The sequence below is a fragment of the Ylistrum balloti genome, unplaced genomic scaffold, assembly GCF_031769215.1.
Source record: "Ylistrum balloti isolate Yb309-2 unplaced genomic scaffold, AGI_CSIRO_Ybal_v1 Utg370670, whole genome shotgun sequence".
Taxonomy (NCBI): domain Eukaryota; kingdom Metazoa; phylum Mollusca; class Bivalvia; order Pectinida; family Pectinidae; genus Ylistrum; species Ylistrum balloti.
The window spans coordinates 128,815-152,395 of NW_026782405.1; the positions used below are offsets into that span (position 1 = coordinate 128,815).

Here is a 23,581-nt window from a genome sequence, read left to right on the forward strand (position 1 = left end):
CTTTGGAGACACAAGATCAACATCATAATATGATGACCTGACTGTGGAGACACTAGTGTGTAACAGAATGCTACACCTGTTATATAAAAACTTCTGTGGAGACACAAGAATCAACATCAACAGATGAATGTACCATTATGCCATTTTATTGACCTACTAATACATGAAGTTGGAATACAATCAGATCGCTGACCAGACAATGAGGATATATTGTGTAACAGTACATCCATGTTTGAACATTTCCATGCATAAAGATCTTCACATGTCTACCTCTCGTTGGTGCTTACACCCAAACAAGACATGTTATTTGAAGTCTAAGCTCCAATCAAGTATAGTAAAGCCCTAACACATTACTGACAAGCACCACATAAGGTAACTACAGAAAAGTGCATGAAAAACATAGAAAACAAATTTGTGTGATTTATAAGTTTGGATGAGTATACACACAAAGGAACAGAAAACAGGAAACAGAAATATCCCAAAACATTTAGTGGTCTATACCTCTAGATAGCATACACTGATCCAGACAGTATACACTGATCCAGATAACATACACTGATCCAGATAGTATACACTGATCCAGATAGTATACACTGATCGAGATAACATACACTGATCCAGATATCATACACTGATCCAGATAACATACACTGATCCAGATAGTATACACTGATCCAGATAACATACACTGATCCAGATAGCATACACTGATCGAGATAACATACACTGATCCAGATAGCATACACTGATCCAGACAGTATACACTGATCCAAATAACATACACTGATCCAGATAGTATACACTGATCCAGATAACATACACTGATCCAGATAACATACACTGATCCAGATAGCATACACTGATCCAGATAACATACACTGATCCAGATAGCATACACTGATCCAGATAACATACACTGTACACTGATCCAGATAGCATACACTGATCCAGATAACATACACTGATCCAGATAGCATACACTGATCCAGACAGTATACACTGATCCAGATAACATACACTGATCCAGATAACATACACTGATCCAGATAGCATACACTGATCCAGATAACATACACTGTACACTGATCCAGATAGCATACACTGATCCAGATAACATACACTGTACACTGATCCAGATAGCATACACTGATCCAGATAACATACACTGATCCAGATAGCATACACTGATCCAGACAGTATACACTGATCCAGACAGTATACACTGATCCAGATAACATACACTGATCCAGATAACATACACTGTACACTGATCCAGAAAGCACACACTGATCCAGATAACATACACTCTACACTGATCCAGATAGCATACACTGATCCAGATAACATACACTGTACACTGATCCAGATAGCATACACTGATCCAGATAACATACACTGTACACTGATCCAGATAGCATACACTGATCCAGACAGTATACACTGATCCAGATAGCATACACTGTACACTGATCCAGATAGCATACACTGATTCAGATAGCATACACTGATCCAGATAGCATACACTGATCCAGATAGTATACACTGATCCAGATAGTATACACTGATCCAGATAGCATACACTGATCCAGATAGCATACACATTACTACTCACTATGGAATAAACATTTACAAAGGACTGAATTATTTCTTTATTAAGTACTTTCCTTTTTTTTTTTTTTTTCCATTTTTTTTCCCATTTTTAACTTGATTAATTTTGAAATATTATTCACTTATTTACTTTATAACTCTTATTATCTATGTATTTTCTTATTTGTTTATTTATTGTCCTTTTATTCATTTATCTATTTATTCATTCTGCCTTTTACTTTTAGTTCTCAAGGAAATAAATGAAATTATACAAATAAATACAAAATATTTCCACATCTTATTTATTCATTTAACATATCACTTACATTGGTTGATTTAGTGTTTACAAGGATTTTGATAAGGAGCTGTGTCAAGCATTTCAATTGATAGTTATATACAGATAAACTTCCGAATAAATGGGAACGGATTGAGATATATAAATAAATACAGAGATAGATATTAATAAAAACAGAGATAAAGAAAGATAGATAGAAAGAAAGAAAAAAAGAAAGAGAGAAAAGCAGTGATCAGATCTATGTAGGGAGTGAATAGGATGTGATATACATCATCATTACCACTATGGTAAATAATGATAAACATATGTGTCATTTTAAACCTTTTTTCTGTGTGACAACTTGTGAGATTTAACCATTTATCTCCATTAGAATTATCATTCTTAACCTCTTCTATAAACATGAAAACATGGTATGTCCTGTAAGAACAGCACGGCCAGACACATAATACTTCCTGGCGGAGACAGCTGGTCACATCGATCAGTCACCATTAGTATATATTGTTCGTAATAGTTTCTTCTATTTTCTTCTGCATCACATATAACATACAGATGAATTCTCCAAGGAAGAGTTAGCAGTTATATAGTACAAGAAATTCTAGCTCATACATCAATATTTAATCTGATGGAAAAGGATATCACAAAACCTCACTCACCGATAGAAACATTGTTAAGGGAGACAAATCTGTATTCACAAAACGTCACTCACCGATAGAAACATTGTTAAGGGAGACAAATCTGTATTCACAAAACGTCACTCACCGATAGAAACATTGTTAAGGGAGACAAATCTGTATTCACAACACGTCACTCACCGATAGAATATTGTTAAGGGAGACAAATCTGTATTCACAAAACGTCACTCACCGATAGAATATTGTTAAGGGAGACAAATCTGTATTCACAAAACGTCACTCACTGATGGAATAGAATATTGTTAAGGGAGACAAATCTGTATTCACAAAAAGTGTTTGTAATTCTACTGAATATCAGTAGAATGGGTGGGCTTATTACAGGACAATGACAAACCATTTAATTGTAAATCTACTGAATATCAGTAGAATGGGTGGGCTTATTACAGGACAATGACAAATCTGTTTGTTTTTCTACTGAATATCTGTTGATATGGGTGGGCTTATTACCGAACAATGATAAACTATCTGTTTGTAATTCTACTAAATGTAAGTAGAATGGATGGGCTTATTACCAGACATGGGCTGCATGGATATAGTACAAATATGTATGTTACACTACCAAGATTTGAGTGAAGCATGCAGTGATCAGTTAAACCAAAACAGTTCACCACACCTCTGTAACGCTAAATGTACATATTCATTATCATTAAAATGACAATCCCTGATCACTTGAAATTCATTTGCTTTGTAATTGTTTCCTTTGAAATTGAAATTGCTGTAGTGGGTATTCTGTCTGATTTTCAGCGGTCCTTCAATAGGACGAATTCATCAATGTTTGAAGTAAACAATATTGCTTTCCTTGAAGCGACTAATCTAGAGATCCTAAGTTGCTATCGTCTAATATGTCATAACTCAAGAGTCTATAAATCATCATTCTTTGTAACCAAGCTTCAAATCTAGAAAAGTTTGTATATCAATATTTGAGAGGTAAACAATAAGATTTTACTGGTCTTTCTAAATGGATTTCTAAATATCAGCCACTCTGATTTGATTTTTAATGAACTCCTTAAAGAGTGCAGTGTCTTAGATCTCAGAAAGTGGTGCCCATTTGTGTGTCATTTGTACAATGTATTGATAATTACGCTGTAATACAGTAGCAGATTTGTGATATGAAACCTCAGAACCGTATCACGTCTGTTGTAGGGGGTAGCTCAGTGTTGGCAAAGGTTATCAAGTAAAGACCTGAGTAAGACCAGTCAGATGAGATCAATCTGCTATTATGGTTGTGTCTTTGATGGGTAAGACATCATATGTCAAGATCTGAGGTGAACACTCAATGTTCAGATGAGGAATTTCGACGTAAAAAACATTTTACTTGTCAAAGAAGGAGTTTTAATGTAAAACAACATTTCACTGGTCAAAGTAGGAGTTTTAATGTAAAACAACATTTCACTTGTCAAAGAAGGAGTTTTAATGTAAAACAACATTTCACTTGTCAAAGAAGGAATTTCAAATTAAAGCAACATTTTACTGGTGTAAGGAAAAATTTTTTTGTAATAAACATAAAAAAATCGATTTCACTCGTCAAAGAAAGAATTTCAATGAGTTACTGGTTTCATTCCTAAAAGGGGGCAGTATTTTTTTTTTCAACTATAAATCTTGATTCACGTATAAATTTCTTATTCTGGAGTTTATAGAGAGACCAGTATATACACTGTAAATCTCTCTGGAGTTATGTTCTTGGAAATGTAGCCTGAGCTTACTATCCTTAACTGATTAACTCTAGACACCTACAACCACCTGGCTATGCTATTTTATATCTGTGATTTTTGACAACTGAAAATTCTGAAAAAAACTTTTACTGTATCTGAGATGTGTGGTATGTATTGGTGATTAGAACATTACCACTCTCTGTATACCCCCTCCTATCAAAAAGTAAGTAAATATATTCATACACCAGCTACAAATTTCTCAAAAAGGGGCAATCTCGGGATCTTATAGAACATTTTATATATTCATCATAAGTCTGTAGTTTCAGTAAATTGGACAGAATTGCATGTACCTTGATAAAAGAATGCACAAAAGGCACAGTTTATTAACACTTTTCAATACAAATTTAGGATTACATACATATAGTGGAGCCAAAAATAGATTAAAACTATATCGTACATGGATTTTGTGCTTCTTGGACTCATCAGTGACCCTTACAAAAAGCTATAGTGTTGATAGGCAGAACAGAGGAAACGTCAAAGTGTGGATGGGGATGTGCACTAGCCTAATAAGTCAAACGAGAATCTCACAGTCAATCAGACCAAGGCTGACCTCTTCACCCACTAGTATTTGTTGTGATGAGAGCTTTGTGCTGATGAAGTCCCACAATCACTGATGTCTCCCGAAACCACTTAGAACCTGTCATGTTTGGAAACACATCGTTTGGTTAACAGGCCGAGAATCAGATAAGAGATTCTGTTTAGTCTTTGGTAACAATCCTCAAGTCTTTTTCTATTCTTCTAGGCACACAAACTGGTCGGTTTCAACTTAAATTAAAACAGAAGTTTTCGATTTGCCATGTGACATCATTCTTAGTAGGTTTGATAATAAAGTAAAACAGCTTTCGATAACAATGTCCATCTTCCGAAAGGTTTTACTAAATAACATTGTACTCATTAACTGGTCACTAAAGAAGAACTGTATTTTCTTGGTTACCTCCTACCACAATTTATAATATCATTAACTGATAACTACATTCTTGGTTACCTCCTGCCACAATTTATAATATCATTAACTGATAACTACATTCTTGGTTACCTCCTGCCACAATTCATAATATCATTAACTGATAACTACATTCTTGGTTACCTCCTGCCACAATTCATAATATCATTAACTGATAACTACATTCTTGGTTACCTCCTGCCACAATTTATAATATCATTAACTGATAACTACATTCTTGGTTACCTCCTGCCACAATTCATAATATCATTAACTGATAACTACATTCTTGGTTACCTCCTGCCACAATTCATAATATCATTAACTGATAACTACATTCTTGGTTACCTCCTGCCACAATTCATAATATCATTAACTGATAACTACATTCTTGGTTACCTCCTGCCACAATTAATAATATCATTAACTGATAACTACCTCCTGAAACAATTCATAATATCATTAACTGATAACTACATTCTTGGTTACCTCCTGCCACAATTCATAATATCATTAACTGATAACTACATTCTTGGTTACCTCCTGCCACAATTCATAATATCATTAACTGATAACTACATTCTTGGTTACCTCCTGCCACAATTCATAATATCATTAACTGATAACTACATTCTTGGTTACCTCCTGCCACAATTTATAATATCATTAACTGATAACTACATTCTTGGTTACCTCCTGCCACAATTTATAATATCATTAACTGATAACTACATTATTGGTTACCTCCTGCCACAATTTATAATATCATTAACTGATAACTACATTCTTGGTTACCTCCTGCCACAATTTATAATATCATTAACTGATAACTACATTCTTGGTTACCTCCTGCCACAATTTATAATATCATTAACTGATAACTACATTCTTGGTTACCTCCTGCCACAATTTATAATATCATTAACATTAACGGATAACTACATTCTTGGTTACCTCCTGCCACAATTTATAATATCATTAACTGATAACTACATTCTTGGTTACACAATTTATAATATCATTAACTGATAACTACACAATTTATAATATCATTAACTGATAACTACATTCTTGGTTACCTCCTGCCACAATTTATAATATCATTAACTGATAACTACATTCTTGGTTACCTCCTGCCACAATTCATAATATCATTAACTGATAACTACATTCTTGGTTACCTCCTGCCACAATTTATAATATCATTAACTGATAACTACATTCTTGGTTACCTCCTGCCACAATTTATAATATCATTAACTGATAACTACATTCTTGGTTACCTCCTGCCACAATTTATAATATCATTAACTGATAACTACATTCTTGGTTACCTCCTGCCACAATTCATAATATCGTTAACTGATAACTACATTCTTGGTTACCTCCTGCCACAATTTATAATATCATTAACTGATAACTACATTCTTGGTTACCTCCTGCCACAATTTATAATATCATTAACTGATAACTACACTCTTGGTTACCTCCTGCCACAATTTATAATATCATTAACTGATAACTACACTCTTGGTTACCTCCTGCCACAATTCATAATATCATTAACTGATAACTACATTCTTGGTTACCTCCTGCCACAATTCATAATATCATTAACTGATAACTACATTCTTGGTTACCTCCTGCCACAATTTATAATATCATTAACTGATAACTACATTCTTGGTTACCTCCTGCCACAATTTATAATATCATTAACTGATAACTACACTCTTGGTTACCTCCTGCCACAATTTATAATATCATTAACTGATAACTACACTCTTGGTTACCTCCTGCCACAATTTATAATATCATTAACTGATAACTACATTCTTGGTTACCTCCTGCCACAATTTATAATATCATTAACTGATAACTACATTCTTGGTTACCTCCTGCCACAATTTATAATATCATTAACTGATAACTACACTCTTGGTTACCTCCTGCCACAATTTATAATATCATTAACTGATAACTACATTCTTGGTTACCTCCTGCCACAATTTATAATATCATTAACTGATAACTACATTCTTGGCCACAATTCATAATATCATTAACTGATAACCATTCTTGGTTACCTCCTGCCACAATTCATAATATCATTAACTGATATATCATTAACATTCTTGGTTACCTCCTGCCACAATTCATAATATCATTAACTGATAACTACATTCTTGGTTACCTCCTGCCACAATTCATAATATCATTAACTGATAACTACATTCTTGGTTACCTCCTGCCACAATTTATAATATCATTAACTGATAACTACATTCTTGGTTACCTCCTGCCACAATTTATAATATCATTAACTGATAACTACACTCTTGGTTACCTCCTGCCACAATTTATAATAAACATTTCACTTTAAAGAAGATTCATGGTGCCATTTTCTCTGTGCAGGTAAGAATTGACGGTATACCAACTTTGTCATAAGAATTAGTTTTTAGGTGAATAAAATCTGACCTATAAACTTTGACTTTTTCTTTTTAAAATCATCCTGAGATGTGGTCAGTTCTATAAAATATTAGTTTTTCATAAATCATAGTTTATTTCATCATAGTCTGTACATAGCTCATTATCCAAGTCACGAACTCATGTCGACAACATCGTTCTCTTACGGAGGGGGCAGAACTCGATAAATCACTTGTTTCTTCGTGACACGGACACAACACAATGTATGCACCAATATTCAATTAAGTGCCTCACATTGAGACATCGAGGCCGCCACAAATCTTGACCGATGTCTTCCATGATTTGACCACAAACATGAATATTCATGAGTGCCCATGATTGAAGCTGACAGCGAGAGGCTTTATACTTGAGATATACATCTCCATCCTAGTGTAAGTTTTTTATAATTTAAGTCCACTAAGCATGTTCTGTAGTGCTACCTTACTCCCATACCAAGTCATTCAATATAATGAAATAAAGCTGTATGTGAAACTCCAGTGTCTTTGTTTTACATTTTTTAAACAACAGAAAAAAACATATGTTTCTGAAGACAGCATACCTAGCAGCTGAAACATGTAAACACCATTGAATTCTGCCAAGATCTTCTGTGAATGTTGCCCAGTTTTAAGATGAAATTTTTTAAGGTCGAAAATAGTAGGACAAGATGGTAAAACAGATTAATAGGGACGAGGGCAGGGGGACCACAGACTCTCACACAACTATACCAAAGAGTTAAACAAGGCATATCAGAATTGACTACAGTACATTGTTACCATCTCATGTGTTTTTTGGTCTATAATCTGTTTACCATCTCCCTCAGTGTACATAGGATTATAGTACAACCAAAAAATTTGGTCGATTCCGTACCCTCTCATACACTATGTACGTTAGTGCAAGTACACTCAACACTGGTCATTTGTCTGATAAAGGTGACCATGTAGTCATCAAAACATACCACTCAAATCTTCTACTGGTTGTGTTTTAAGATTTTCTATTCTACTGTAGAATCAGATCAATCTGCACTAAAGTTGTGTCCTCAGACATGACTTTCTACCCTAATTGCTATAGATGGCACATCATGGGCCTCCCATATGGTGTTCAGTAAGATAACCACCAGCTACTACAAGGACACCCTGTCTGAAAATGACCTTGCCTGTTCAAGGGGCGATAAACATTGCAAACAGCTAATAACATATCTCAGCGATGTCCTTTAAACCTGAAGGAACAATCTGCCCATAATTTATCAATTCCTGGCTCAGTGCTGATGTTATATCCAAATCACAAATTACTAATATTACCAGCTTTCCAGCAACACTTGTACAAGAAAACCAAATTAGATCTGAAGTAGTCCCTCCATCAACCTCGCCCTCCAAAGTACAAAGCACTCTCAAACTAGTAGGGGCTATTATTTGATAAAAAAACGAGTTAAATATATGATGTTACCAAAATTGTTGTGCCCCAAGCAGACCCTTGGGCGCCACCCATTCTTCCCTCAGAACATCCAAACGTGCTGATTCAACATAAACACAATTCCTTATCTAATTAATCGCAGAAGGTGATTTCATCATCTTTTTCTCCAGCACGGTTCCAATCTCATCAGTTTTCACTACTTTTAATTACAACTATTACCTCAGTTTAAACAACAGGATTTTAGGATTTTTGAATATTCTATTGAATTGTGCTTGACATTACCAAGTATGGCAGGATTGCTGCTTAGCTACAGCGGAGTCCAGGCTTGTGCCACCTACACAAACATGCTGCAATGTTTCTGCTTACACGATACCTCAACAACTATATGAGACAGATTATTAACAACACAGGAAATATCGGGAAATATTAAATCAAATTTAATTGGATGAAATCGAGAATTTGTCTTTGCCAAAGAATGAAGCATCCTTAACAGTTGGCTTTCAAGTTGAAAACTTACAGAAAACAGAAAATATGAGCACTTCCAGATCAGGAACCAGCTTTGACTGAAATGACAGTAAGAGATAGACAAGTATAGTACATCTGTATTTGATTTTTATTATTACCAAATGTTATCACAGATTACTTGTGAGACATGGACATTCGAGACCCATCTATTTCGACACTCTGTCTAATTTGACCTAACTATTGGAGCCCACAGTGTCAATAAATCGATGACTTACTAAAACCTTTCGTACATCTCATCCATTATCTCGACAAAGGCCATCAACATCTATCCGACTTGATTCCACAAGGATCTAGATACAGATGAATGAAGACATCACATCATAGCATTTCACTCCCAAATCCTCATGTTGAATCCGTACTATACAAATAGATCCATCTCATTAATTACAAACACTTCCATTGTTTCAAATATCAAATTGACCTTGATTGTATTCAATTTCCTTCTTAACAGCATCCATTAGGCTCGTATTCTGTTGAATTGATCAAGAAAAAGCGAGAAACACCATTCTCCACAACATCATTCTTGAAGGTGTTTTTGAACCATTAGATATTACCAGTTGTAAGTATAATACTAACATCGGGGAATGGTCTGATGTTCTCAGTCATTGGAAATTCATTCCCAAACTATGATGATGTGCATTGCTTCAAGTTCAAGGTCATCTTGTTTTCTGTATAGCCTATGTTTCAAGTTTGTTCTCACATAATAAATGGGACTTGGGAACGTTAAGTGTTTCAGTACCATACAGTCTCTTAATGTCATGAAATACTAGATTTATTATAAATCCCAGTACCATATCCTCTTAATGTCATCAAATACTAGATTTATTATAAATCCCAGTACCATATCCTCTTAATGTCATCAAATACTAGATTTATTATAAATCCCAGTACCATATCCTCTTAATGTCATCAAATACTAGATTTATTATAAATCCCAGTACCATATCCTCTTAATGTCATCAAATACTAGATTTATTATAAATCCCAGTACCATATCCTCTTAATGTCATCAAATACTAGATTTATTATAAATCCCAGTACCATATCCTCTTAATGTCATCAAATACTAGATTTATTATAAATCCCAGTACCATATCCTCTTAATGTCATCAAATACTAGATTTATTATAAATCCCAGTACCATATCCTCTTAATGTCATCAAATACTAGATTTATTATAAATCCCAGTACCATATCCTCTTAATGTCATCAAATACTAGATTTATTATAAATCCCAGTACCATATCCTCTTAATGTCATCAAATACTAGATTTATTATAAATCCCAGTACCATATCCTCTTAATGTCATCAAATACTAGATTTATTATAAATCCCAGTACCATATCCTCTTAATGTCATCAAATACTAGATTTATTATAAATCCCAGTACCATATCCTCTTAATGTCATCAAATACTAGATTTATTATAAATCCCAGTATCAAACAGCCTCTTAATGTCATCAAATACTAGATTTATTATAAATCCCAGTACCATATCCTCTTAATGTCATGAAATACTAGATTTATTATAAATCCCAGTATCAAACAGCCTCTTAATGTCATCAAATACTAGATTTATTATAAATCCCAGTACCATATCCTCTTAATGTCATCAAATACTAGATTTATTATAAATCCCAGTATCAAACAGCCTCTTAATGTCATCAAATACTAGATTTATTATAAATCCCAGTTACTGCAGTTCAACTTCAAAATATTGAATATCTACAGCAAAAGTTTGTGGAATGTTTCATTTTTTAAACAAATATAGGATCCAAATATCAACTGTGTGAATTTAGATTTCCTTCAATAAATACTTACATGTATTCATAAAGTATTGTTAAGGACAGTATTATTCTCAATTCCAATGTGGTAATTTTGTGTTCTGTGTAAAGTGTAATTGTTAATCAGAAGTTTCAATAACCCCAGATGAGACTATACAATCAAATGAACAAATTCTACGCATTCTGTTCTCGAGGAATAAGTCTATGCTAAATTTTATCCTGTCACACTCAACTGGATTAATTTCGATTTTAATTGTTACTGCGATACTGCAGTACTGAAGTTTAATTCTGTAGACCTATAAAATCAATTTCTCTCTCTAATGAGATTTTAAAAAAATCTAGAATCACCAACATCCATCATTTATCGTGACTTCAAATGAATGCTATGGACTGGTGTTTTTTTCAGTTCCAATGAGAATATTTAACTGGATTTTCTGTTTGTATCACCCACATATATATATATGTTCACATCCACAGCAGGCAACTTTAATGATATAATAAAAAAAAATATCTTCACAACATCTCATTGTTCTAATATATCAAAAACAGCTACAAAATTACTATAAAACATCACAGTGTTCTAATATATCAAAAACAGCTACAAAGTTACTATCAAACATCCCAGTGTTCTAATATATCAAAAACAGCTACAAAATTACTATCAAACATCTCATTGTTCTAATATATTAAAAAACAGCTACAAAGTTACTATCAAACATCTCAAAATCTGAACAACCTGCAAACCTAGTTACACAATCTCATTCACCTCAACAAACTTGAAATTTCAGCATCAGGAACAAGAGACACCCATTTAGATAAAAAAAAAAAAACACTCACACACACAAGAAGATATCATTTGTTTTACCTGTGTCAAGATCCATTCCATTTTTTTAGCAATAATTGAAATCATGAGAAATAACTATATTAAAGGATTCTGAAATTTTCCTTCAATCTCAAAAGTTCCTTTTATCCTTGGAGAGATCTTGAGTTGTCATTTACTGATAAATCTATTTTTTCATTGTTTTTCTTGTGTTATTCCTTTTATCTAATACTTTCATTCCTGTCCAATATTTATAAGCTGTACCTATAAGATATTTACTATTCTGTGACACCTCCACAGATAAACCTACTAGTGTTCAATGTGTTTATATATACATACATATGATCAATGAAGTAATTAATAGCAACAGTACAGACAAGCAAATTGTCAAATTTTCGATGCAACCTGCTCCTTTACCAAGACACAAATATAACACAAATTACATCACATACATAGAACATAAAACAAACACAAAGTTATAAATCTAAATCGAGAATGGTGGTGTAAATTTAGGTGTCTCGATAATCCCTTCTGTCGATAGACATCTAAGGCCCTTTATAGCGGACAGAAAACCATCCCAAGTTGTTGTATGTAAGATGGTGATTAAAATATAAAAATGTTTTGCATAAATCTAGATATGTTTTGCACTCTAGACACTGAATGTATATGTCTATATGTCCATATATATATATATATATATATAGTTAAATCATTATGTGCCTGTATGGATCAGATACATGATGTTTGTAAGCCGAGCTCCTCGGTGAGCATTGTAGAATAACCAACACCTTTATCATGCAAGGGACTTGTACAGTCTCTTGGGATAGGTCGCCGAAACTCTACGATAAATTCCAACGTTGATCGGGCTTTAGAAAATGTCAATAATACATTAATATGGCTGTATATTCAATCTTGTTTAATTAAACGTACGAGGCTTGAGACTGACGGTTCTTGTAATCTCATTGGTTGATGGCTCGTAAAAAAAGATAAGAACCATAGGGCTTGTATATCATATAACTAGAAAAACATGATCACCGTTCTTGTCTTTAATAGAAAACCTGATGTACCATGTGACATATCCCTTTACGAGGGATGCGTACATGTCCTCAGGATCATATCTCACACTGGTATCAGGATCTGTTCTCAATATCCTCCTACAAAACAGACATCTTCCCTCTGTACAGCACTCTGTTGTCAGACAGAACAGTCTTGATTTCACCACTATTAAGTCCCTGTCACATCTGGCAATGTCACATATTACAATAATTGATAAATGTCACACACTCAAGAGTACATGAATTCTCACAATATTCTACATAACATTTATAAGGGATGACAAGAAAATACGACTGTTCAAGTTAGTGTGTACTCAGGACAGTGATCTTGTTCAAGTTAGTGTGTACTCAGGATGTGACCTTGTTCAAGTTAGTGTGTACTCAGGACAGTGATCTTGTTCAAGTTAGTGTGTACTCAGGATGTGATCTTGTTCAAGTTAGTGTGTACTCAGGATGTGATCTTGTTCAAGTTAGTGTGTACTCAGGATGTGACCTTGTTCAAGTTAGTGTGTACTCAGGACGTGATCTTGTTCAAGTTAGTGTGTACTCAGGACAGTGATCTTGTTCAAGTTAGTGTGTACTCAGGATGTGACCTTGTTCAAGTTGGTGTGTACTCAGGACAGTGATCTTGTTCAAGTTAGTGTGTACTCAGGATGTGACCTTGTTCAAGTTAGTGTGTACTCAGGATGTGACCTTGTTCAAGTTAGTGTGTACTCAGGATGTGATCTTGTTCAAGTTAGTGTGTACTCAGGATGTGATCTTGTTCAAGTTAGTGTGTACTCAGGACAGTGATTTTGTTCAAGTTAGTGTGTACTCAGGACGGGATCTTGTTCAAGTTAGTGTGTACTCAGGATGTGATCTTGTTCAAGTTGGTGTGTACTCAGGACAGTGATCTTGTTCAAGTTAGTGTGTACTCAGGACAGTGATCTTGTTCAAGTTAGTGTGTACTCAGGACATGATCTTGTTCAAGTTAGTGTGTACTCAGGACATGATCTTGTTCAAGTTAGTGTGTACTCAGGACAGTGATCTTGTTCAAGTTAGTGTGTACTCAGGACAGTGATCTTGTTCAAGTTAGTGTGTACTCAGGACGTGATCTTGTTCAAGTTAGACGTGACTAGTACAGTGAACCAATATTTACCATATAACATGAAAGTCATGTGATTTGTAACAAAACATTCTGAGTAATGAAAAAATCCGGTAGGGAGTTTTTTTTACTGATTTGACAAAAAGGTTTTAAGCCATGCTAAACTGAATCAGAACATACGACAGAAATGTCTAGAGTTAGATCATTGATGACAAGGGAAGTCTGACATTCATCTTGGAATGCTGTACATTTTGTACAAGTCTACCTAATCACCATTATTTTTTACACAAGAGAATATTGTCAGGTCCTTGTTGTAGAGAAACAGCATGCTGATAAAGAATGACAGCAGGCCAGGACTAACAATGATGTGAACTGTACAATCCATTACACCAGGCTTCAGGGTACACAATTTATAACAACAAAAAAATACATGGATTTCTCATGACGTTTTTATCAATCACACTAACAGCTCATGCAAGTATTTAGATAAAATTGATTTTCTTTTGTCATAAATCGAGCTGGTAGGTAAAGCGTAGAGATTCAAAAAAACTACATGCATATTTATGGAAGTATTTCAAAATTCATCTACAAAATTAGTGTTTCAGTAAAGAGCTTTTAAGAAGGGGTCATCTACCATAGGCAAATCATTAAAAATAAAATTGTTAATTCTTAGTTATAGTCAAACCTCACTATTCAGACCACCCAAGGGACCAGTGTTGTAGGGTCAGAGTAATCCAGGCGACCTCTATTTGTCCTTGAATGACAACCCCCTAATTATCTGATGACCTCTATCTATCCTTGAATGACAACCCCTTAATTATCTGATGACCTCTATTTGTCCTTGAATGACAACTCCCTAATTATCTAATGACCTCTATTTTTCCTTGAATTTTCTATATTTTGTCCTTGGACAACAACCACTAAATACCTGATGACCTCTGTTTGTCTTTGAATTTTCTATATTTTGTCCTTGGACAACAACCACTAAATACCTGATGACCTCTGTTTGTCTTTGAATTTTCTATACCTTGGTATTTGGCCTTGGACAACAACCACTAAATACCTGATGACCTCTGTTTGTCTTTGAATTTTCTATATTTTGTCCTTGGACAACAACCACTAAATACCTGATGACCTCTGTTTGTCCTTGAATTTTCTATATTTTGTCCTTGGACAACAACCACTAAATACCTGATGACCTCTGTTTGTCCTTGAATTTTCTATATTTTGTCCTTGGACAACAATCACTAAATACCTGATGACCTCTGTTTGTCCTTGAATTTTCTATATTTTGTCCTTGGACAACAACCACTAAATACCTGATGACCTCTATTTTTCCTTGAATTTTCTATATTTTGTCCTTGGACAACAACCACTAAATACCTGATGACCTCTGTTTGTCCTTGAATTTTCTATATTTTGTCCTTGGACAACAACCACTAAATACCTGATGACCTCTGTTTGTCCTTGAATTTTCTATATTTTGTCCTTGGACAACAACCACTAAATACCTGATGACCTCTGTTTGTCCTTGAATTTTCTATATTTTGTCCTTGGACAACAATCACTAAATACCTGATGACCTCTGTTTGTCCTTGAATTTTCTATATTTTGTCCTTGGACAACAATCACTAAATACCTGATGACCTCTGTTTGTCCTTGAATTTTCTATATTTTGTCCTTGGACAACAACCACTAAATACCTGATGACCTCTGTTTGTCTTTGAATGGCTTCTATTTTGTCTGACAATCTCTACTTGTCGTTGAGCAACAACCTCTCCAGTTGTGATACAGCTTTTAACTGCCTCTCCAACATCTGAGGGCTCTTTATATAGCCTACTTATACAAACAAAAGTCCAAACTTCTGTTTACATCTTACTTCATCAAAACTGAACTATACCACTTCATGTACTTTATTCAATATCTGGAAGATCTTTTAGAATTATTGGAGAATTCTTGACCACTTTTATCAAGCACCATCTAAATTGTTTGACCGATTGAAGACATCAAGAAGGATACAATGATTTACTGTTGACAAGGGCTGTATCAATATGGACAGGACAGCATCTAAATCCTGTTTTATCCCAGAATGTCCAGTCTGTCTGTCTGCATAAGCAAAACCGCCTCTAGCACAAAAATATCGACATATATCCTGGGAGATTGTATCTCCTCCATGAAGTTTGTTCTAGTAAGAACATTTCGGAAGCTAAAAACACTGATATAACAACAATTAGGCTGAGTAAGTAAAGCCTCCGTTCTCCTGGTGTTCACTAAAACAAACCTGTAAGCTATATCATACAACATTGCTAATCACACATTTTTCGTGAGGGATTTATTTACATTTAAATGCATTGGGAGAGTCAATTGTGAATTGAAATCCCTTGTGAATTCTTTGAATGAGCAGATTGCATCAATTCTGATTTGGTCACCAATATCACAGTCCTGAAGTGTCCTGTAATAGCTCAACATTTGCAAATCTATAGTAATTTCTTGATCAGCATTTGTGAAATCATATATGTGAATATGTCTGAAGAGATTAGTATTTGTGAAATCTAAGTGATGTATTACTATATATGGTATCACTTCCTACCTTGAGATAGTATACCAGCAGCTCGTTCATTGAGGGGTCAGCATTGAGGTTAACTAAATAATGGGTGCCTGTCTCCACCTTGATCCCCGAAGTCTGCACGGATACCCCCATCTTCTCAAGGGCCTCATGACGCTCCTAAAACAGCAAGGTGTGTTAGGGCAAATGTAAAACCTGCTGAAGAGGACTACAGTTAACACAATCAAATTAGAGGAATTACAGGTAAATTGTAATCAGAGGGAATTACAGGTAAAATGTTATCAGAGGGAATTACATGTAAAATGTTATCAGAGGGAATTACAGGTAAAATGTTATCAGGGGGAATTACAGGTAAAATGTTATCAGAGGGAATTACAGGTAAAATGTTATCAGAGGGAATTACAGGTAAAATGTTATCAGAGGGAATCTCAGGTAAAATGTTATCAGAGGGAATCTCAGGTAAAACATTATCAGAGGGAATTACAGGTAAAATGTTATCAGAGGGAATCTCAGGTAAAACATTATCAGATGGAATTACAGGTAAATGTTATCAAAGAGAATCTCAGGTAAAATGTTATCAGAGGGAATCTCAGGTAAAATGTTATCAGAGGGAATCTCAGGTAAAACATTATCAGAGGGAATAACAGGTAAATGTTATCAGAGGGAATTACAGGTAAAATATTATCAGAGGGAATCTCAGGTAAAATGTTATCAGAGGGAATTACAGGTAAAATATTATCAGAGGGAATTACAGGTAAAATGTTATCAGAGGGAATTACAGGTAAAATATTTTCAGAGGGAATTACAGGTAAAATGTTATCAGAGGGAATATCAGGTAAAATGTTATCAGAGGGAATTACAGGTAAAATATTATCAGAGGGAATTACAGGTAAAATGTTATCAGAGGGAATTACAGGTAAAATATTTTCAGAGGGAATTACAGGTAAAATGTTATCACGAGGGAATTACAGGTAAAATGTTATCAGAGGGAATTACAGGTAAAATATTATCAGAGGGAATTACAGGTAAAATGTTATCAGAGGGAATTACAGGTAAAATGTTATCAGAGGGAATTACAGGTAAAATGTTATCAGAGGGAATTACAGGTAAAATATTATCAGAGGGAATTACAGGTAAAATATTATCAGAGGGAATTACAGGTAAAATGTTATCAGAGGGAATATCAGGTAAAATGTTATCAGAGGGAATTACAGGTAAAATGTTATCAGAGGGAATTACTGGTAAAATGTTATCAGAGGGAATTACTGGTAAAATATTATCAGACGATTACATTTCATCATGTTATCTGTGAGGAAAATGCTTTCCTTACAATTACAAAGGGTTTAGAATCTGCCATAATGTGTGTAAATATGTTGTTTTTATTAATTCATAGATACATTTATAATTTACAAATTAGAAATCTTTTTACTAATACAAAGACAAATTGCCCAGAGGTCCTGTATCACTCACTTGGATCTTAATGATCAACAGTACTATATCTGTGCATATGTTCCACTTTTAACACATTTGACCCTTGTGACCTTGACTATGGGTCAAGGTCATTTCTTTTTGCAAACTTTCTTGGACTTCATAAAAGGAACATACTGGCCAAATATAATGATTCTAGGCTTTTCGATATTTCAGAAGAAACTGTTTAAACGTTTTATTACATTTGACACCTGTGACCTTGAATATGGGTCACGGTTATTTTTTTCCACAAACTCTGTTGGGCTTCATCAAAGGAACCTTCCAGCCATATATAATGATTCTAGGCCTTCCTGTATTTTGGAAGAAGTGGTTTAAAGGTTTTAACACATTTGACCTCTGTGACCTTGAATATGGGTCAAGGTCACTTCTTTTTGCAAATTTTGTTGGGCTTCATCAAAGGAACCTTCCAGCCAAATATGATAACTCTACTCCTTTCGGTATTTTAGAAGAAGTTGTTTAAATGAAAAGTTGACAGACACAGGACAGACGACGGCCAGATGAGCTAAAAAACGTTACTTTTTTTAAAGAAGAATGTATAAATAAGTCAAGCCTTTCTATAGCAGCAAATATCACTTATCTAAAATGGAGGGGGTGGGGGGAAATCTTGCACAGTTTTTATACTGTTTTCCAAAGTTCATTAACTGTAGTGGGTACAGAGTTGACCTAACTGATGAAATTCCTCGTCACCACAGTTTTGATGATTTAGTCACATTACCATTTCCTCTGTTTCCATGGATTCTAGAAAGAAGCTTTATTTCAATTGATTTTCTAATGAATTCTGACAGTAAATGTAATGACTGATAGCCAGTCTCTAATGTTACTAGGAAAACAGTAGAACAAGAGGCCTGTATTACTCACCTAACTTAGCTTGCTGAAATTGCTTCATTTCAACTAAAGGAAAAGTATTTAAAAGATTTGTATCTTTCCCTTTGAAGGGCCCACCCCTCTTCACAAAAGGAGGGTCAGATACACAGTTTATACCTAACTATAGTTCTCTTCACCTAATGATGCTTAAGATCAGTCCCTCTTGCCTACTGTTTATATAAAACTTCTTTCCATCCCTGAAGCTTGCCTAAGACCTAATTGAATCTAAATCAATAAACACCTACAGAACAGAAAGCATTTTAAAGAATTTGCTTTAATTCCCTTCTTGGGCCTTGCTTTTCCAGCCCCATGGGGCCAGGACCAATTGTTTTCGGAAAATTAATTCTTCCCCACCAAATGTTGCTTTAGATTAAATTAGGATAAAATCCTATCATTCCTATTGGAGGAGTAGATAATAAAAAAATTACAAAAAATTCTTTTGTGCCCCCATCCTTCAGGAATCAGGGAGCTGTGACCCGTCATTTACTTAAAAAAAACAACTTTTTAGATTTGTTTCATTGTAATTCCTTTGATGTTTAAGTTGTAAAATATATACTGTAGAATTTGATACTAAAGTAAGTAAAGATCACAACTAAAATTGCATGTTAACATAAAATACCTATTTCACATATTTTACCATAATTTACTCAAACTTCAACAAAATGAAAAAAAAACAAAGAATATATCTGTATTGTTTCAGTAAAAAAGAAAAACATCTATGTATTTCAGCCGCTTGAGAAATGTTATTTCCTTCTAGCTGATTAAGTTTTAACAAAATAAATCGCTTGAGCAGTTTTTAATTTACACAGAAGAATCAATGGCAATGTTGTCTGTACAACAGAAAGGCTGATACTGTCGTCTCCAGAGTGTTGGTATCTATGTGACCAGGAAATTGTTTATTTTTCAATCTATTGTAGACATTTCTGCAGTTGTCTGGAACTGGAACACTCAGCAATGCTAACAAAATCAATGTTGTAATCAATGATTTCTGGATTTAGAAAGTTTCTATAACAAAACTGATTCCAACATCTTCACTATCTTAACCAAATCATTTTCATTATCTTAACAAAACCAATTTCAGTATCTAACCAGACCATGACTAGTATCTAACCAGACCATGACTAGTATCTAACCAGACCATGACTAGTATCTTACCAGACCATGACTAGTATCTAACCAGACCATGACTAGTATCTTACCAGACCATGAGTAGTATCTTACCAGACCATGACTAGTATCTAACCAGACCATGACTAGTATCTTACCAGACCATGACTAGTATCTAACCAGACCATGACTAGTATCTTACCAGACCATGACTAGTATCTTACCAGACCATGACTAGTATCTTACCAGACCATGACTAGTATCTTACCAGACCATGACTAGTATCTTACCAGACCATGACTAGTATCTAACCAGACCATGACTAGTATCTTACCAGACCACGAGTAGTATCTAACCAGACCATGACTAGTATCTAACCAGATCATGACTAGTATCTAACCACACCATGACTAGTATCTTACCAGACCATGACTAGTGTCTTACCAGACCGTGACTAGTATCTAACCAGATCATGACTAGTATCTAACCAGACCATGACTAGTATCTAACCAGACCATGACTAGTATCTAACCAGACCATGAGTAGTATCTAACCAGACCATGACTGAAATCTTACCAGACCATGACTAGTATCTAACCAGACCATGACTAGTATCTTAACAGACCATGACTAGTATCTTAGCAGACCATGACTAGTATCTAACCAGACCATGACTAGTATTTTACAAGACCATGACTAGTATCTAACCAGACCATGACTAGTATCTAACCAGACCATGAGTAGTATCTAACCAGACCATGACTGAAATCTTACCAGACCATGACTAGTATCTAACCAGACCATGACTAGTATCTAACCAGACCATGACTAGTATCTTACCAGACCACGAGTAGTATCTAACCAGACCATGACTAGTATCTAACCAGATCATGACTAGTATCTAACCACACCATGACTAGTATCTTAACCAGACCATGACTAGTATCTAACCAGATCATGACTAGTATCTAACCAGACCATGACTAGTATCTAACCAGACCATGACTAGTATCTAACCAGACCATGAGTAGTATCTAACCAGACCATGACTGAAATCTTACCAGACCATGACTAGTATCTAACCAGACCATGACTAGTATCTTACCAGACCATGACTAGTATCTAACCAGACCATGACTAGTATCTAACCAGACCATGACTAGTATCTAACCAGACCATGACTAGTATCTAACCAGACCATGACTAGTATCTAACCAGACCATGACTAGTATCTAACCAGACCATGAGTAGTATCTAACCAGACCATGACTAGTACCAGACCATGAGTATCTTACCAGACCATGACTAGTATCTAACCAGACCATGACTAGTATTTTACAAGACCATGACTAGTATCTAACCAGACCATGACTAGTATCTAACCAGACCATGACTAGTATCTAACCAGACCATGACTAGTATCTTACCAGACCATGACTAGTATCTAACCAGACCATGACTAGTATCTAACCAGACCATGACTAGTATCTAACCAGACCATGACTAGTATCTTACCAGACCATGACTAGTATCTAACCAGACCATGACTAGTATCTAACCAGACCATGACTAGTATCTAACCAGACCGTGACTAGTATCTTACCAGACCGTGACTAGTATCTTACCAGACCATGAGTAGTATATAACCAGACCATGACTAGTATCTAACCAGACCATGACTAGTATCTTACCAGACCATGACTAGTATCTTACCAGACCATGACTAGTATCTAACCAGACCATGACTAGTATCTAACCAGACCATGACTAGTATCTTACCAGACCATGACTAGTATCTTACCAGACCATGACTAGTATCTTACCAGACCATGACTAGTATCTAACCATGACTAGTATCTAACCAGACCATGACTAGTATCTTACCAGACCATGACTAGTATCTTACCAGACCATGACTAGTATCTAACCAGACCATGACTAGTATCTAACCAGACCATGAGTAGTATCTAACCAGACCATGACTGAAATCTTACCAGACCATGACTAGTATCTAACCAGACCATGACTAGTATCTTAACAGACCATGACTGATCTTAGTATCTAGTATATAACCAGACCATGACTAGTATCTAACCAGACCATGACTAGTATCTAACCAGACCATGAGTAGTATCTAACCAGACCATGACTAGTATCTAACCAGACCATGACTAGTATCTAACCAGACCATGACTAGTATCTAACCAGACCATGACTAGTATCTTACCAGACCATGACTAGTATCTTACCAGACCGTGACTAGTATCTTACCAGACCATGAGTAGTATATAACCAGACCATGACTAGTATCTAACCAGACCATGACTAGTATCTAACCAGACCATGACTAGTATCTTACCAAACCATGAGTAGTATCTTACCAGATCAATTCCAGTACCTTTACTAAACTCATTTTGGTATATTTAAAACAGTTTCTTTCCCTGTAAGTTTGTGTTTATTGCCAATTCAGCCCTACATTAGCCTATATATCACCCCTCCTAAAAGCTAGCCTATATATCACCCCTCCTAAAAGCTAGCCTATATATCACCCCTCCTAAAAGCTATCAAAATTCCCTCAAATAAGTAACACACAAACCTGATGGATTCTCTCTGTTTCCGCCAGTTTTTCTTCCCATGTTTTTGTCTTCTGCTTGAATAGTTTTTCTGTCTCTTCCAGGCGATCTTGGAGATCTGGATCATTCTTGATGGCCTGTTCACATCATATAAAAATTATATTTGAAATTATAATCAGCAATATGTGGCGTCTAAAACAGTTCCAAATTAACTTTAGTGGGGCAGGTCGCATCACTTGAAAGGCATCAAGTCACATGTTTGTGATTTCATGTCTAACTTAACTACAAAGGCCATAGGCAGCTGACCTTTTTCTTTATAGAGGTTCTATAACTACACAATCATACCTGTCTGTTAATGCAACTGAAGGGAGCAGAAGAAGTGGCCTTTATAGACAGGTGACCACTTTATAGATGTACAATAACTTCACTATCAAATCTGTTTATAAAGGCCACTCAAGGAAGCAGAAAAAGTCGTCTTTTATAGACATGTAATCTTTTCTATAGAGGTACATTGACTACACAATCAAACCTGTCTATAAAGGCCACTCAAGGAAGCAGAAAAAGTGGTCTTTATAGACATGTAATCTTTTCTATAGAGGTACATTGACA

The 23,581-nt window shown here is 35.0% G+C and overlaps 1 protein-coding gene across 1 annotated transcript in view; it reads right to left on the minus strand.

Annotated features, from left to right (window-relative positions):
* Positions 1-23,581, minus strand: part of LOC132557431 (kinesin-like protein KIF13B) — a 307,507-nt gene that overhangs the window by 108,498 nt on the left and 175,428 nt on the right. Inside the window, exons 12-13 of the mRNA XM_060221917.1 lie at positions 22,996-23,109; positions 16,965-17,099 (exon numbers count right to left, since the gene is read on the minus strand). Coding sequence (XP_060077900.1) covers positions 16,965-17,099; positions 22,996-23,109 — 249 coding nt within the window. The remainder of the gene's footprint in view (positions 1-16,964; positions 17,100-22,995; positions 23,110-23,581) is intronic.